The following is a 17072-nucleotide window of genomic DNA, read 5'->3' as shown; positions in this document are numbered from 1 at the left end:
TTTCTACTACATATAATAATACAATTCAATTATATCTTCACATTAAAAACCAAAGTCTATCAGAATTTCAGTCATTCCCGTAAATGTTAAACCCCTTGACCTTCAAGAATAAGACTTGGAAATATGGAAGTATAGATTAGCCAAATTGTTTTACCTGACCATAACCCCAAAACTAAGGACTTATTATCCAGCCTTACTCTGTTGTTTATGATGGTGTTGTCATGGAGGACTGATTGGGCTCATTGATTTGAGTTGAAAAATAAATGCTGCGCTCATGGAATGGCATGCTTTGACCACTACTGAAAAGTGCTATTTACATGTGCAAAATGAATGCCATATGCTGCCTTTGCTATAGGCCTATTGTTTACCTTTTTGTTGTTGACTCTTTGATATCTTGATAATATGCATCTGTTTAAAGGGCAAATCCAAAGATGAAACAATAAGAAAATGGTTGCCCCACCTCTGTTTTGGTAAAAAGCTGAGGGATGGGCCTGGAGAAACGTAATCACTCAGATGAATAGACAGAGCTATAGATGCAAGGACTGAACATCCACGATATCAACATGTATTGTTTTAACCATGTTATGAGGCTCTACAGTGTTTGTTTACATTTGCAATGTTTACAAACATTGGAGAAAAACAAGTTTATATTTTGGGTTCTCATGGAGTGTGACAGTTGAGCTAAGCTCATGAGGCATGTATAAGTTATATTCATCAAGAATAAATGGATATTTATTATTTAAGTTAAAAAATGGATGTAGCAACTACAGATTGCCCCTTTAAGGCTATCAAAAGTGTACGAGTTTGAACATGTGTCCATTAGGCCAATGGAATTAGATTGAGCAATAAAAGCTAAATTTTTATTCTGTAGGCTGGGATCCGCACTGTGCATCTGTTGCAAGAGTGCATTTTTCACTGGCTGTCCACTAGTTTCAAAAACAATGATTGATAGGCAGCTTAAACTTCTTGAATTTTTTCAATGCTGATTTGAATATCATTGAGAAAACAGACATGTCGGGAAAAAAATTCTGCAAACCTCCTTTCTGAATTTAAAAGTAATCCTTGAAGTAATAATATAGTTTTTCAATAGTATCTGTAATCTGATGACAATATTTTTGCTGGTAACGTAACGGATTACAGTTACCGTTTTTTAAATAATCTGTTACTCTCCTACTCTGCCTGCCATTCACCTGTCCAGCTTTTTCACATTTCACACAGAACCGGTGATAAGCAATAAGGTGGATGCCTACCAGGTGTTTGCTTGTATGTGAAGCACATGGGGATGTGTGAAACTTTCTCCTCAGACTGTGTCCCCACTTGCACCAGCAAATAGCTAGTGTATTGTGTGGTGCCGACTGGGAAGATGCTCCAGGAGGGTGGTCACGTGCAAGCAAGGCAGAGGTCCTGGGTTCAAGCCTGGTGTGAGCTGAATCAGGAGGAAGTAGCCCTACTTGGTAAAAGACCAAGTCCATATAATGGCATGAACAGCTCAAATAAGCAAAGAGAAACAACAGTCCATCATTACTTAAAGACATGAAGGTCAGTCAATACAGAACATTTCAAGAACTTTGAAAGTTTCTTCAAGTGCAGTCGCAAAAACCATCAAGCGCTATGATGAAACTGGCTCTCATGAGAACCGCCACAGGAAAGGAAGACCCAGAGTTACCTCTGCTACAGAGGATAAGTTCAGTAGAGTTAACTGCACCTCAGATGGCAGCCCAAATAAATGTTTCACAGAGTTCAAGTAACAGACACATCTCAACATTAGCTGTTCAGAGGAGACTGCGTGAATCAGGCCTTTATGTTCGAATTGCTGCAAAGAAACCACTACTAAAGGACAGCAGTAAGAAGAAGAGACTTTCTTGGGCCGAGAAACATGAGCAGTAGTACTTGCTGAGCAAGCAGTGTGATGTTCTTTAAATATGCATTCACATGTCCAGTGTTTTCACACCAGAGCAGATAAAGGAGAAGAAGCCCATTTATACCGTTAAAAGGATAGCATGGGATTTTGGCAATGAGGCCCTTAATCTATACTGAACACAAATATATTAAATCAAATAAAATGTTATTTGTCACATGCGCCGAATAGAATAGAATAGAATAGACCTTACCGTGAAATGGTTATATACAAGCCCTTAACCAACAATGGCGTTTTAAGAAAAATACGTTTTAAAGTATTTACTAAAAATAAACTGAAGTAAAAAAATATATATATATATATATAAAGTAGAAAAATAATACATAATTAAAGAGCAACAATAAAATAACAGTAGCGAGGGTATATACAGGGGGTCAATGTGCAGGGCACAGTAATATGTACATGTAGGTAAAGTGTCTATGCATAAATAATAAACAGAGAGTAGCAGCAGCGCAAATAGTCCAGGTAGCCATTTGATTAGCTGTTCATGAGTCTTATGGCTTGGGGGTAGAAGCTGTTAAGAAGCCTGTTAAGAAGCCACATGTAAAGTGTTTCATGAGCTGAATTAAAAGATCCCAGAAATTTCCCATACTCACAAAAAGCTTATTTCTCTCAAATTTGGGGTACATGTTTGATTACATCCCTCTTAGTGAGCCTTTCTCCTTTGACAAGGCAATCCATCCACCTGACATGTATGGAATATCAAGAAGCTGATTAAACAGCATGATCATTACAAGTGCACCTTGTGCTGGTGCAGTTTTGTCACACAACACAATGCCACAGATGTCTCAAGTTTTGAAAGAGTGTGCAATTTGCATGCTGACTGCAGGAATTTCCATCAGAGAGGTTGACAGAGAATTAAATGTTCATGTTGTCTACCATAAGCCGCCTCCAACGTCGTTTTAGAGAATTTGGCAGTACGGCGTCACGACCGCAGACCACGTGTGACCATTCCAGCCCAGGACCTCCACAGTCGGCTTCTTCTTCTGCGGGATCGTCTGAGACCAGCGACCCAGACAGCTGATGAAACAGTGGGTTTACACAACCAAAGAATTTCTGCACAAACTGTCAGAAACCATCTCATGGAAGCTCATCTGTGCGCTCGTCGTCCTCACCAGGGTCTTGACCTGACTGCAGTTCGGCGTCGTAACTGACTTCAGAGGGCAAATGCTCACCTTCGATGGCCACTGGCACGCTGGAGCAGTGTGGTCTTCACAGATGAATCACGGTTTCAACTGTACCCCGGCAGATGGCAGACAGCATGGATGGCATCATTTGGGCAAGCGGTTTCCTGATGTCAATGTTGCGAACAGAGTGCCCCATGGTGGCGGTGGGGTTATGGTATGGGCAGGCATAAGCTACGGACAACAAACACAATTGCATTTAATCGATTTTATCTATTTGAATGCACAGAGATACCGTGACAAGATCCTGAGGTCCATTGTCGTGCCATTCATCCGCCGCCATCACCTCCATGTTTCAGCATGATAATGCACGGCCCCATGTCGCAAGAATCTGTTCACAATTCCTGGAAGCTGAAAATGTTCCAGTTCCTCCATACTCACCAGACATGTCACCCATTGAGCACGTCTGGGATGTTCTGGATCGACATGTACGACAGCGTGTTCCAGTTCCCGCCAAAATCCAGCAACTTCGCACAGCCATTGAAGAGGAGTGGAACAACATTCCACAGGGCACAATCAACAGGCTGATCAACTGTATGCGAAGAAGATGTGTGAAGCTGCATGAAGCAAATGGTCACACCAGATGCTGACTGTTTTTCTGATCTATACCCCTACATTTTTCTTAAAGCTATCTGTGACCTACAGATGCATAACTGTAATCTCAGTCATGTGAAATCCCTAGATTAGGGCCTAATGCATTCATTTCAATTGACTCATTTCCTTATATGAGCTGCAACCTTGTTGCACGTTGCGTTTTTATATTTTTATTCGGTGTACTTCCCCAGAGTCAGATGAACGTGTGGATACTATTTTTATGTCTCTGCGTTCAATATGGGCTTCATTGCCAAAATGGTGTACTATCCCTTTAAGATGTAGCCCATCTCAGTCCGAATTTCCCAGGATTGTTCAGAGTCTCACCAACAGGAAAGTCTGTCTTGCATTGACAGACGAGTTAACATTCTGTAGGCAGTAGACAAGTACACACACCCACACACAGCCAAGCGTTTAGACCATCACTATAGTGGTGCTGGGGAGTAGAAGGAGAGAGGAAAGTAGAGGAGACGAGTGATGAGAAGAATGAGGGATAGAATTGAGGGCATTTGTGTCCGTTTCAAAGCTGGATGTACATATCTTTACAGGTGTGTCTGCGTGTACGTGTCTGAAAGATCTTTCCAGCTGTTTGCTTTTCCTAAATAGAGAGGGAGGAAGTCCTTCCTGTTATGAATACTCTATGACTAGAGGAGAATAGTGTGTGTGTGTGTGTGTGTCACCAAACCCCTGACACATTAGCAGCTGCATGGGTTTGGGAAGTGGTACGTTTTGGATGTGGGGTATGCCTTGTGCGTGTGTGTGTGTGTGTGTGTGACCGTGCGTGCATCCGTGTATGTGGCTGAGGGGTGACTGATTCGGCAATGGGTACTTGTTAGGGAGTGTTGATTTGTCTTCTCTCGGTTTTCTTCGCTCTTCCTCCTCCTCTTCCTCCCTCTATCTGCCAGGAAGCTCTGTTTTAATGCTGGGAGAGGCATTGTATGGGAAGCTTCCGTGTGTGTATGGGAAGTGCTTGAGAGGCCCTGGGAACATTGACTCTGCTCGTCACTCACCGAGCCACCCTCCCATGTAACCTACTTGGCTCTAAGTTGAAACGGCTCAGCTGGCCAGCAGCAGCAATACTGTGAGTTCCCAACCTATTGTTCCCTACTCTTTCTTTCTACTACCTTTTATTTTACACCAACATCCTACTTATGTGCAGAAAAAAATAAATAATTGCTCCTCTGTTCTGGTGTGCGCGTGCGCGCGTGTGTGTGTGTGTCCCTCGGGGGGTCTGTAAAACAGCTGAAGATATGGAGCTAAACCAGCTGGTCACCAGCGCTGTCGTTGGAACAGGCTCCATGGTAACCCTGTTAGACCAGAAACACCTGCTCGTCTGTGTGTGTGTTCGGATTCAGTTCATGCCCACATACTGTAAGGGTTGTAGGCCTACAAGAGTCTCTGCTGTAGTAGTGTTCGTATTGGTGTCATAAGACCTGATAACAATACCCCCAAAAACGTATTTTCACTTCAGTCTTTTGGAGTCTACATGAGAGTGGGTGCAAAGTGGAGTTCTAAGTACAGGAGGTCTTTAATTAGGCCTATGAGGAGAGGGAGATACAGTGTTGGTGATGAAAGGGAGAGGAGAGAGGTGTGGAGAGAGAGAGAGAGAGAGAGAAGGGGAAAAAAGAAAAGAGGGGTGATGCTGTGGTAAGATAGAGAGAGAAGGAGAGAGGGTACAGATTTAGGATCTTAATTTGATCACTGTGTTGATGACAATGTTCTTGCAAAGGAGGAAATGCAAACGTGTCGTGTATTCAAGGTTTAAAAATGCTTCTGAAGTTTGTAATTTCCACTTTGAAACGTCAGACTCTATTTGCCCTGACGTAAAATGCATCAACCCATACAAAACATAAATGATCATCCACATAATAATTCACATTCCTGTTGCTGCGGGAGTATTTTCCTGCTGTAGCAAACTGGCTCAAATTAAGATGCTACTGTATAAGAGTGCGAGAGTGGTAAGGGCGGGTTGACACCTTCGTCAGTGTTGACTGGGTCTGAGATTATGTCTGCACAGGATATGCCTCACCTATAACGAACATCACACCCACTGTCTATACCACAACCCCAAACACACATCTACCTGAACCCTTCACAGGCTGTGGGTAGACTGAGCGCCCAAAATGCGCAATGGCGCCGTGCGCCTGGAGTCTGGACTCGCGCACTGAGAGGCGACACGGTTATAACACACACACACGGTTCATTTATTGTCAAAGACCCCGTGGGAGAACATGGTATTTAACAGAACGGAGAACAGGAGACACTATCTGATCTGAGAATAACACACACACACACACACACACACACACACACACACACACACACACACACACACACACACACACACACACACACACACACACACACACACACACACAATAATAATCCTGTCAGATGACGCAAGTCAGAATTTTCTCACACACCCGTGCACTTCTTCATGGTGCCACTCATGCAGGACTGTTCTGATTCAGCTCTGTGTCAAAGGGACAAAGTGGTGCAAACACAAACTCGCTCTCCCTCACTCTCAATTTATCTCACTCACACGCAGCAGCTGTACCCTCATACATACAGACGCACTACAGCTGTACCCTCATACATACAGACACACTACAGCGGTGCCCTCATACATACAGACACACTACAGCTGTACCCTCATACATACAGACACACTACAGCTGTACCCTCATACATACAGACACACTACAGCTGTACCCTCATACATACAGACACACTACAGCTGTACCCTCATACATACAGACACACTACAGCTGTACCCTCATACATACAGACACACTACAGCTGTACCCTCATACATACAGACACACTACAGCTGTACCCTCATACATACAGACACACTACAGCTGTACCCTCATACATACAGACACACTACAGCTGTACCCTCATACATACAGACACACTACAGCTGTACCCTCATACATACAGACACACTACAGCTGTACCCTCATACATACAGACACACTACAGCTGTACCCTCATACATACAGACACACTACAGCTGTACCCTCATACATACAGACACACTACAGCTGTACCCTCATACATACAGACACACTACAGCTGTACCCTCATACATACAGACACACTACAGCTGTACCCTCATACATACAGACACACTACAGCTGTGTGGTGAGAATATGTTTATAACGTTTCCCCTCTCCTTTATTGTTTGACTGTCAATAGACAACAACAGCATTATGTCATCATGCCATTGTCAACAATATTATTCTCACAGATTTGATGTTAGGGGCCTAAACTGTAAACAAAGGAGCGTGCACACACACACACACACACACACACACACACACACACACACACACACACACACACACACACACACACACACACACGCACACACGCACACACACACTAACTCAAAAATCCTGCGATAGAGCCACTTTCAGCACCTGACACCTCGAAAACAGGAAAAGCATTTCAGCGGGTCACAGATGTGTGTGTGTGTGTGTGTGTTGGGGGCGGAGCAAGGGTGGAAGAAGGGTAGACTCAGCTATTTAACCTCACCGGGTACAGAACTTTACTCCATTTGGAGAAGAGAAAGACAGACGTGGCAGGAGAGAACAGAGGGAGAGACAAAAATATAGCTGTCTCCATCATGTCCTACTACGAGGTATGGCTTGTTAACAAAACTTTTCTGGGACTTTATATGGCTGTCAGCATTTGTCTTGGTTATCATGTTAATCACTAATCAGATTGTAGCATCGGTTCTTAAAATTGTGCACATCGTATTTTTTAAGTGTACTCAATTATCCTTCTCTCTCCCTCTCTCTGTAGCACTTTGTGATACCAGAATCGGATTATGAGTACAATGACACGATTTCCGGTTTTGGTTCTGGCTTGGGCGATTTCGGTGCTGGATTTGAGGAGCCATGTGACCGTGAGCTGCTGAGCCCCAGTGTGCAGCGTATCTTCCTCCCGGTGGTGTACGGTTTCATCTTCACCCTGGGGATCACCGGGAATGGCCTGGTGGTGTTTGTACTGGGCTGCCAGCGGAAGGCCCGGCTCAGCCTAACGGACCGCTACCGGCTGCACCTCTCCGCCGCTGACCTGCTCTTCGTGCTGGCGCTGCCGTTCTGGGCTGTGGACGCAGCACTAGGGGACTGGCGCTTTGGAGCAGTCACATGTGTCAGCGTGCACGTCATCTACACGGTGAACCTGTATGGCAGCGTGCTGATCCTGGCCTTCATCAGTCTGGACCGCTACCTGGCCGTGGTCAAAGCCACGGACACCAGCACCTCACGCATCCGGCAGCGGCTAGCTCGCAGGTATGTGTACGCTGGTGCCTGGCTGCCTGCTGGTCTCCTCGCCATCCCCGACATGGTGTTCGCTCGGACCCAGGAGGCAGGGGAAGGGGAGATGGTGTGTGCAAGGCTCTATCCGTCAGAGAACGCCCCACTGTGGGTGTCCCTGTTTCACCTTCAGACGGTGCTGGTGGGGCTGGTGGTGCCGGGCCTGGTGCTACTGGTGTGTTACTGTGTGATCGTGTCCAGGCTGACCCGCGGCCCTCTGGGAGGCCAGAGGCAGAAGAGGAGGGCGGTGCGGACCACTGTGGCTTTGGTTCTCTGTTTCTTCCTCTGCTGGCTGCCGTACTGCATTGGTATCACAGTGGATGCTCTCCTCCGCTTGGAGCTGATCCCGCGGGGCTGTACGTTGGAGTCAGGCCTGGGGTTGTGGTTAGCGGTGTCTGAGCCAATGGCGTACGCCCATTGCTGCTTGAACCCGCTGCTCTACGCCTTCCTGGGTGTGGGTTTCAAGAGTTCTGCTCGCCGCGCCCTCACACTTACACGCATGTCAAGCCTGAAGATTCTCCCGCGTAGACGAACAGGCGCCACGACGTCCACAACGACAGAGTCAGAGTCATCTAGTCTGCACTCCAGCTAAGAAAGATAATAGTCGATAGCCTAATATTGTGTGTGTGTGTGTGTGTGTGTGTGTGTGTGTGTGTGTGTGTGTGTGTGTGTGTGTGTGTGTGTGTGTGTGTGTGTGTGTGTGTGTGTGTGTGTGTGTGTGTGTGTGTGTGAGAGAGAGAGAGTAATGAGAGTAAGACTGCTGGTCAGTTCTTTCTAATATCTTGAGATTTTTTTGTAAATATTTTTTGCTTTGCCAGCATTCACTGTTGTTATGGTATGTAAGTATGTATGCTTTTTAAAAAACTTCTAACATGTTTGTAATAAAATGTTAAAAAAACATAATTAATCTTCACTTGGTTCTCTCATTGAGTGGTGTTACGGTGTGTGTGTGTGTGTGCGCGTGTGCGCGTGTGTGTGTGTAAGAGAGAGAGAGAGAGAAAGAGAAAGAGAGATGAGGTGTATCTTCACGCTCTTGAAAGTGAAACTGATAAATCCCCGTGGTACGGTTGGCCAGTCAAGCGCACTTAAAACATCCTGCTGTGTGTGTGAGCAGGGGGGAGGGGGGGGGGGGGGAGGGTGGACATTTATTGTTTCTCCAGATGTTACACAGGTAAGGGGATATTTGTGTGTGTCACATCCTGTTATTATCATCATGGCATTGCTGCCCCCCTACCCACACACATACATTCACATTGAAAATGAAATTGGCTGATGTTTCAGACCATAGCCACGGGAAGTAGGGGTGCTGAGGGGGCTACAGCACCCCCTGATAAATCACCCCAAAAAATAATACAGACAAAAGAAAAGTAGGAAAAAAAAGTATTTCTCACAAAAATTGGTGCACTAGGCCTTTATCACTTCGTCACCCCAAAACATCTTGTGGTGGCCATGTTCAGACGTGTGACACTGGACCAGGTGTGAGTGATTCACAACAGCAGAGGATATTTTTGCATCTTAACAGACAAATATTCCTGTGTGTGTGTCTGTATAGGGCAGTGGTTCCCAAACTAGGGGTCCCTGATATGAAAATGTGGTTGCCGGAGAATTTCCAAAATCATTGTAAAAAAACATATACAGATATATATATATATATGGGAAAAGGCTGCACTTGACAGTTGCACTTGAATCATTGCCACGGTGAATGGCTAGGCACGCTACGAAACCCCAGACTATTGCAGAGATTTTGATATGACCGCTCACCATTGATATGGTGAAAACAGCGTGTGGGGAGGCAGAGGCTCAGAAACTCACATCAATACCTTTGTCATATAACACTGTGAAACTAAGAATTGATGCTATTGCGAGCAATCAGGAGGAAACTGAACGACTCAAAATACCCACCATATACTCTCCAAACGGATGTTAGCTGCGAGGGCCGAGATCAGAGCATGACAACGTTTTATTTCACACCAAAGCTTGGTGGTTTTTGAGGGGGAGTGTTTGAAAGAGTTTTCGAATTGAGAGAGGAACTGTTGTCATTCGCAATGGATGTAAAAAAACGACTTTGTTGAATTTCTGTGTAATGAAAAGAAAATGTGTATCCTTGCCTACGTAACAGACATGTTCGGGAAACTGAATGAACTGAATACAAGCATGCAGGGGAAATGCATTTTCTTTTTTTTTCTTTTTTACAGATGAGTGACTAAATCAGCAGAATCCATTTGACTGTGATCCTGGCTCAGTTGAAATGCCAGTGATGGGTTTGGATTTCTGATCTTTAACTATTATTAATCATTAGTTCTAATAGAGACACGAGGGGTGCCATAGCCGAGGGTTTACACCAGGAGTTGTCTGTAGGAGGAAGGGTTATGGTGGGTGCAATTAAGCTTGGGAGTAGTTCCTCCATCTTAATCTTTTATTTTTATTGGCCAGTCTGAGACATGGCTTTTTTCTTTGCAACTCTGCCTAAAAAGGCCAGCCTCCCGGAGTCGCCTCTTCACTGTTGACGTTGAGACTGGTGTTTTGCGGGTACTATTTAATGAAGCTGCCATTTGAGGACTTGTGAGGCATCTGTTTCTCAAACTAGACACTCTAATGTACTTGTCCTCTTGCTCAGTTGTGCACCGAGGCCTCCCACTCCTCTTTCTATTCTGGTTGGAGCCAGTTTGCGCTGTTCTGTGAAGGGAGTAGTACACAGCGTTGTACGAGATCTTCCGTTTCTTGGCAATTTCTCGCATGGAATAGCCTTCATTTCTCAGAACAAGAATAGACGGATGAGTTTAAGAAGAAGGAACTTAATTTCTAGCCATTTTGAGCCTGGAATTGAACCGACAAATGCTGATGCTCCAGATACTTAACGGAGTCTAAAGAAGGCCAGTTTATTGCTTCTTTAAATCAGAACAACATTTTTCAGCTGTGCTAACATAATAGCAAAAGGGTTTTCTAATGATCAATTGGCCTTTTAAAATGATAAACTTGGATTAGCTATAACAACGTGCCACAGGAGTGGTTTCTGATAATGGGCCTCTGTACGCCTATGTAGATATTCCATTAAAAAATCAGCCGTTTCCAGCTACAATAGTTATTTACAACATTAACAATGTCCACACTGTATTTCTGATCAATTTGTTATTTTAATGAACAAAAAATTTGCTTTTCTTTCAAAAACAAGGACATTTCTAAGTGACCCCAAACTTTTGAACGGTAGTGTATCAACAACTGTCGTTTTATGTGACACAAAGATATGTGCCTGCTGGGACATACAAGTGTATCTGTAGCTGCAGTAGGCCTACACATAATTTGCACCTACCAACACACACAGATCAGCTCAACAATATGAGCACCACTAGGCTATTAAAGATTCTTACAGGCTTCATAACTTGAACTAGATTGCTGTCGAATTTGTGACACTATGCAATGAGTGTAAGCAAGGCACAACGTCTCCAAGTGGGAAATATTTTGTGTGTGGGAGAGTTTTACACACACGCTATAGCAAAAGAACAGGGAGTGGGCGAAAAAGTAGGCTGTGGTGTTTTATAGTATTCATTCACTTTTACAGTAGCCTATCACTCAACAACTGTGTAATGCAAATGAGTGATTATAGAGTGAATGTTTGCCTACTTCTTTTAGTAGGCTACCCACGGTATTGGTTCTACTACTGCGACATACAAAATGTAGGCCTATCTGAAATGCAGCCATATACACAACTGTCATTTTGCACAAACAATGTTGAAGAGAAGCCTCGCGAAGACTAGTAGCCTAAGATCCGCTCATTAAGCACACACCGTAACCATCGATTCAGGACCATGGACAGAAGGTCACCGCCAGTCAACGCGATGAAAGGTTAATGTTAGAGGCCCAATTTCAGCACCACTGGAGGGGATAGCCAGGTGCACTGCGCCATGCTCACTTTAGAGCACCACCAATTAGGCTACATTGGTAATTGTCCCTCTACCCATCAAATAATGCAAAGCTGAATATCTATCAATAGCAGTTAAACCTGCAAAAGCAAGCAATGAATCACAGATAAATCAAAAAGATGCATTGAAGTAAATAAGGCCTAAACTATACATTACATGCAAACAACCAGTAGGCTTACATGAGGGCAAACCAATGAATAAATCATTCTGGCACGGTGGCCAGGGCCAAAAAGGTTGTAGCTTACTATTTAGAAGTGTTGCAGCCTCCTTGACGCAGCCTCATGTGAAGTTTCTGATTACATTCTCCTTCCTGGCGAAATGTACTTGTCAGGTCCCTCTCACATGTCAGCTGGACAAGCTGGGCTTTTCATTGATGTAACATGCTCTGTGTTCAGAGTCTGTACTCACTGAATACGTTCCTCAGGGTAGATAAATGTTTTGCACATTGCTGTACATTCCACAAAAATGTTCATCATGTTTCAGTGCCAACAGCAGAGTGGACAAGCGGCCCGCCGGCGTATCTTTAACACCACTGAGTGGGGTCCATCTGTTGTTGCTGACTGTGGTTGCGATTTCACTTTCCAAGAATGTGCGCGCCACAATAAACTCTGCTTCCACTGGTTCAGTTTTGGTTAGATTCAACAGGTTGTCAGGTGCTAGTGGCTGGGTGAACAGAGGTTCAGGTGCTTGTTGTGATGTTACCCTCGTGCTGTTGGTGCTACCGTAGGCCCTGGCTCTTCTCGAGCTTGTTGGTCAGCAGGCGGCATGGGGGAATGGACAGGTATTACAATCAGTGGTTGGGCCTGCATGCTGGTTGGTGAGCTTGGCATCGCTCTCGACATGGTGGTCCTCCAGTTTTTTTGCTTTTCACAGTCCCCAGCCATTTTTGGATATCCATGCTGGTCAATGTTTAGCCAGCTAGCATTAAGTATTCAGTGTGCTGCTACCGAAACGTAATAAAGCTAGTAGCTATGAGCTAGCCTATTATTAGCTGTAGCTGTCTGCAAAATTGTGAGAGAAAAAAAAACGACATGGGATCCAATCAGCTTCCTAAACAAGGTAATGAAGGTGGTACCTTATGAAATTATATGGCTAGATGACCAATCAGAAGCATTTTATTTTAATGACTCAATATGATATTATTACATTCCCCTTCCCCCACCCCTCCTCAGATCATGAGTTAACACCTGTAATATAGCCTCTGTCCTGGTATGCTCTACTGGCAGGCCCGGTAGTGCTACATTGGCAAAACCGGGCAGGGTAATTCATATACCATTGTGTTATGTTTATGGGAAAACAAAACTGTGGGGCATAAATTCTATCTGGGGGGGTCCATGCCTGGTTTTGCCACCCTGTAGAGCCAGCTCTGATTAGACCTACTTCCTTTCAACACTAGAGTGGAAGCATTTAATATACACACACCCACACATGCCATGTTGGAAGCTTTACACATGCATGAGCCAATGTCAATATGTGTACACACACACACACACACCGCTGACATAAGGCAATTGACATAAAATAGATACCAGGTGCCCACTACACACACACACACACACACACACTCTAACGCACATGTATGCATGTGCACACACACTCACCTGAGCAGTAGAGGAAAGGGAGCGTGGTGGGGGGTGACAGTGGCAGATGGGTTATATTGGCGAGGCACTTGACATGGTGAGTTTAATGAGTTTATATGACCCTGTGTACCACAGAGCTCACTCTCTCTCCTCCACACCTGGGTATGTTTGTTCTGAAAGGTTTCCTTAACAGCACGTGAATCTCATGATCCCAGACTGCCACTGGATTAGAGAGGATCAAACAGAGGATAGAGAGAGGGAGTGATATGGAGATACAGGAAGGTCAGCGGTAGGAGGTGGGATGAAGGGAGAAAATAATAGGTTGAAGAAGTGAAACATAATCTGGAAAAGTGAGCGGTGAGGGACGGGAGATAAAGGTAGATGTGTGTGTAGGGGGATGCAGGAGGGAATGGGGAAAAAGTAAAAGGGATAGAGAAAGAACAGAGGAGGTTTTCACAGTGGGTAAGATAGAGAGTAGAGAGAGGTGGACAACATGAAAATAGGAGATGGAGGACTATCCTCTCTCTCAGTAACTGTCAATGAAACTGTTAATATGCTTTTATTGAGAGGTCAGACAGTGAAATATTGTACGTCAGATTCAGACCACTGCCTTCCCAACTAGCACATAACGTTCTGAGAGCAGGAGACAAAGGGCTGTAGGACATGGGTTTGATCTGAGACACGTGGGATGTATACGGAGGGTACGGGGCAACAGAAGACGAACAGCAGAGGGGCTAATGACCTTGGAGATCGGGAAAGAGCCGATAAACCGGGGGAAAGTTTGCGGGACTCCACCCAGAGGATAGCACCATCTCGCTCTGCCCGAGATGATGCTGGGGTCTGGTGGCGGTCCACTTGTCATCGATAGGAGGTTGTCTTCAGAAGAGCCGACCGGTCTCTCTTCCAGGTATGACAGCGGCAGACAAACATCTGGGCCGAGGGTATGCCGACCTCTTGCTCTGGGAAGAGCAGGGGCTGATAACCCAGGGACCACTCAAAGGGCGAGAGATCCATGGCAGAGCAAGGAAGGATGTTGCGGGCATATTCGACCCACACTAGTTGCTGGGTCCAGGTGGTGGGGTTGGCAGAGACCAGGCAGCGAAGAGTCGTCTCCAGGTCTTGGTTGGCTCGCTCCGACTGGCCGTTGGACTGGGGGTGGAACCTGGAGGACAGGCTGGCCGACGACCCAATGAGTGTGCAGAACACCTTCCAGAACCGGGACGAGAACTGAGGACCCCGGTCGGAGGCAGAGGTTGGCCAGCTGGAGCTTGCTGGGGAGTCTTGTTCTACCAGGCACGAGGTGGGAAGGATGATCTTGGGTTCTGGGGGTCTAGCCGCGGGGCTATAGCGGCGTGACAGCACATCCAGCTTGACATTCTTGGATCCCGGTCGGTATGAGAGGGAGAAGTTGAACCGGGTGAAAAGCAGGGCCCACCTAGCTTGCCTGGAGTTGAGACGCTTGGCGGTATGGAGATATTCCAGGTTTTTGTGGTCTGTCCACACAATGAACGGATGTTCCGCCCCCTCCAGCCAGTGCATCCACTCCTCTAACGCCATCTTCACCATGAGAAGCTCACGATTCCCCACATCGTAGTTCCTCTCCGTGGTGTTGAGGCGGTAGCAGAAGGCGCAGACTTAACTTAAGGTCCAGGGCAGAACGCTGGGACAGGACAGGCCCCACTCCAACATCTGAAGCATTGGCCTCCACTACGAACCCGCGGGATGGGTCAGGATGAACCAAGATGGGCTCTGTGGTGAAACAGTGTTTCAGATCCCGGAATGCCTGGTCAGCAGCTGGGAACCATGTAAACGGAACCTTGGGAGAGGTGAGTGCAGACGTGGGAAGCCAGGGTGCTGTAACCTTGGATAAAGCGGCGATAGAAGTTGGCGAATCCCAAGAAATGTTGCAGTTGCACTCTCGGCATAGGCTGGAGCCAATCCACCACCGCTCTCACCTTCCCGGGATCCATCTGTACACTCCCTGCAGCACTGATGTAACCCAGGAAGGGGATGGTGGAGCAATGGAATTCGCACTTCTGCTTTCACAAAAAGCCGGTTCTCCAGGAGGCGTTGGAGAACCTGTTGGATGTGGAGCATGTTTTTTTCGACAGAGCGGGAGAAAATGAGGATGTTATTGAGATAGACTAAGACAAACTGGTTCAACATGTTGCGGAGAACATCATTCACAGAGCCTGGAACACAGCAGGGGCGTTGGTAAGGCCAAATGGCATGAACAGATACTCATAGTGACCGCAGGCTGTGTTGAAGGCAGTCTTCCACTTGTCCCCTTATCCGCACCAGGTGGTAGGCATTCCGTAGGTCCAGCTTGGAGAAGACAGTGGCCCCCTGGAGTGGCTCGAAGGCCGAGGAGATGAGTGGTAGCGGTTTTTCACCGTGATGTCGTTGGGGCCCCGGTAGTCGATGCACTGGGGCAGGGTTTTGTACTTCTCCACAAAGAAGAACCCACCACCGACCGGGAAGGCAGAAGGACGGCTGAACCCTGCAGCTAGGAAGTCCTCAATGTAGGTCTCCATAGCCTTGGTTTCCGGACCCGACAGAGAGTACAGTCATCCCTGGGGCGGAGTTGTGCCTGGGAGAAGGTCGATCCTGACTGGTCTGCTGGTGTCATCATGGGCTGGAGCTCGTTCTGCCACGCTCATTCCCTAGGGTCAGTGAGGCAGAAGCGAAGTGGCCCGGGCCACCTCCCGGAGGTCCTGGTACTCCGCGGGAATGACGGAGAGGGCCGGGGCAACTTCCAAGCACCCAGCACTGACTTCAGGCAATGAGCGTGGCAGAACGAGCTCCAGCCCATGATGACACCAGCAGACCAGTCAATAAGGGGATTATGTTGCTGGAGCCAAGATAATTCCAATACCATGGGAACCTGAGGAGACTTAATTAGCAGGAATTGGATCGTCTCGCTGTGGTTCCCTGATACACGTAGGTGGATGGGGGTGGTATTGTGGGTGACCCGGCCTATAGAGTGCCCGTCCAGCGCTCTAACGTCCATGGAAATGGAGAGGGGCTGAGTGGGGATGCCCAGCTCGGACGCCAGGATAGCGTCCAAAAAACTATCATCGGCCCCAGAGTCGATGAGTACCTGGAGAGATTTTGACTGGTTCCCCCACAGCAGGATGGCATGGTAAGGGGAGAGGAAAAGTTATCTGTATGGCACACCAGAGTACTCACCCCTTCTTGATAAGCCTGGGTTTTTAATGAGCAGGTAGCAATGAAATGTCCCGTAACTCCACAATATAGGCAGCTCTGGGTGTGGAGTCGGCGTAAGCGCTCAGCCGGAGTCAATCTAGCCCAGGTGCATAGACTCTGAAGGAGGTGAGTAGGCAGCCCTCAATGGAGAATCAATCACCTTCCGAACTTCCTCCACAATCGAGAGCTCCCGGATATCAACATAATGATGTACGCTATCCTCAAGTGGTTTGAGGGGAACGAAGAAGGCTGCAGCTCAAATGAGGGAGCACTGGGAGAGAAAATCCCGGCAGGTTCCAGAATCTCCAGCGTAGCGCTTCGAAGGAGGTAAGTGGGGTTCTCGGGAC

At 46.5% G+C, this 17072-nt stretch overlaps 1 protein-coding gene across 1 annotated transcript; it reads left to right on the top strand.

Moving 5' to 3' along the window:
• Positions 1-7253: 7253 nt before the first annotated feature.
• Positions 7254-8921, top strand: LOC139560065 (C-X-C chemokine receptor type 4-like). The gene is made up of 2 exons (XM_071376557.1): positions 7254-7339; positions 7504-8921. Exons 1-2 carry the CDS (start codon positions 7325-7327, stop codon positions 8608-8610), a joined length of 1122 nt encoding a protein of 373 aa, XP_071232658.1. The 5' UTR covers positions 7254-7324; the 3' UTR covers positions 8611-8921.
• Positions 8922-17072: the final 8151 nt, after the last annotated feature.

The sequence above is a fragment of the Salvelinus alpinus genome, chromosome 30, assembly GCF_045679555.1.
Source record: "Salvelinus alpinus chromosome 30, SLU_Salpinus.1, whole genome shotgun sequence".
Taxonomy (NCBI): Eukaryota; Metazoa; Chordata; class Actinopteri; order Salmoniformes; family Salmonidae; genus Salvelinus; species Salvelinus alpinus.
The sequence above is the reverse complement of the archived record's forward strand: the minus strand, read 5'-3'. Positions and strand labels throughout refer to the sequence as shown.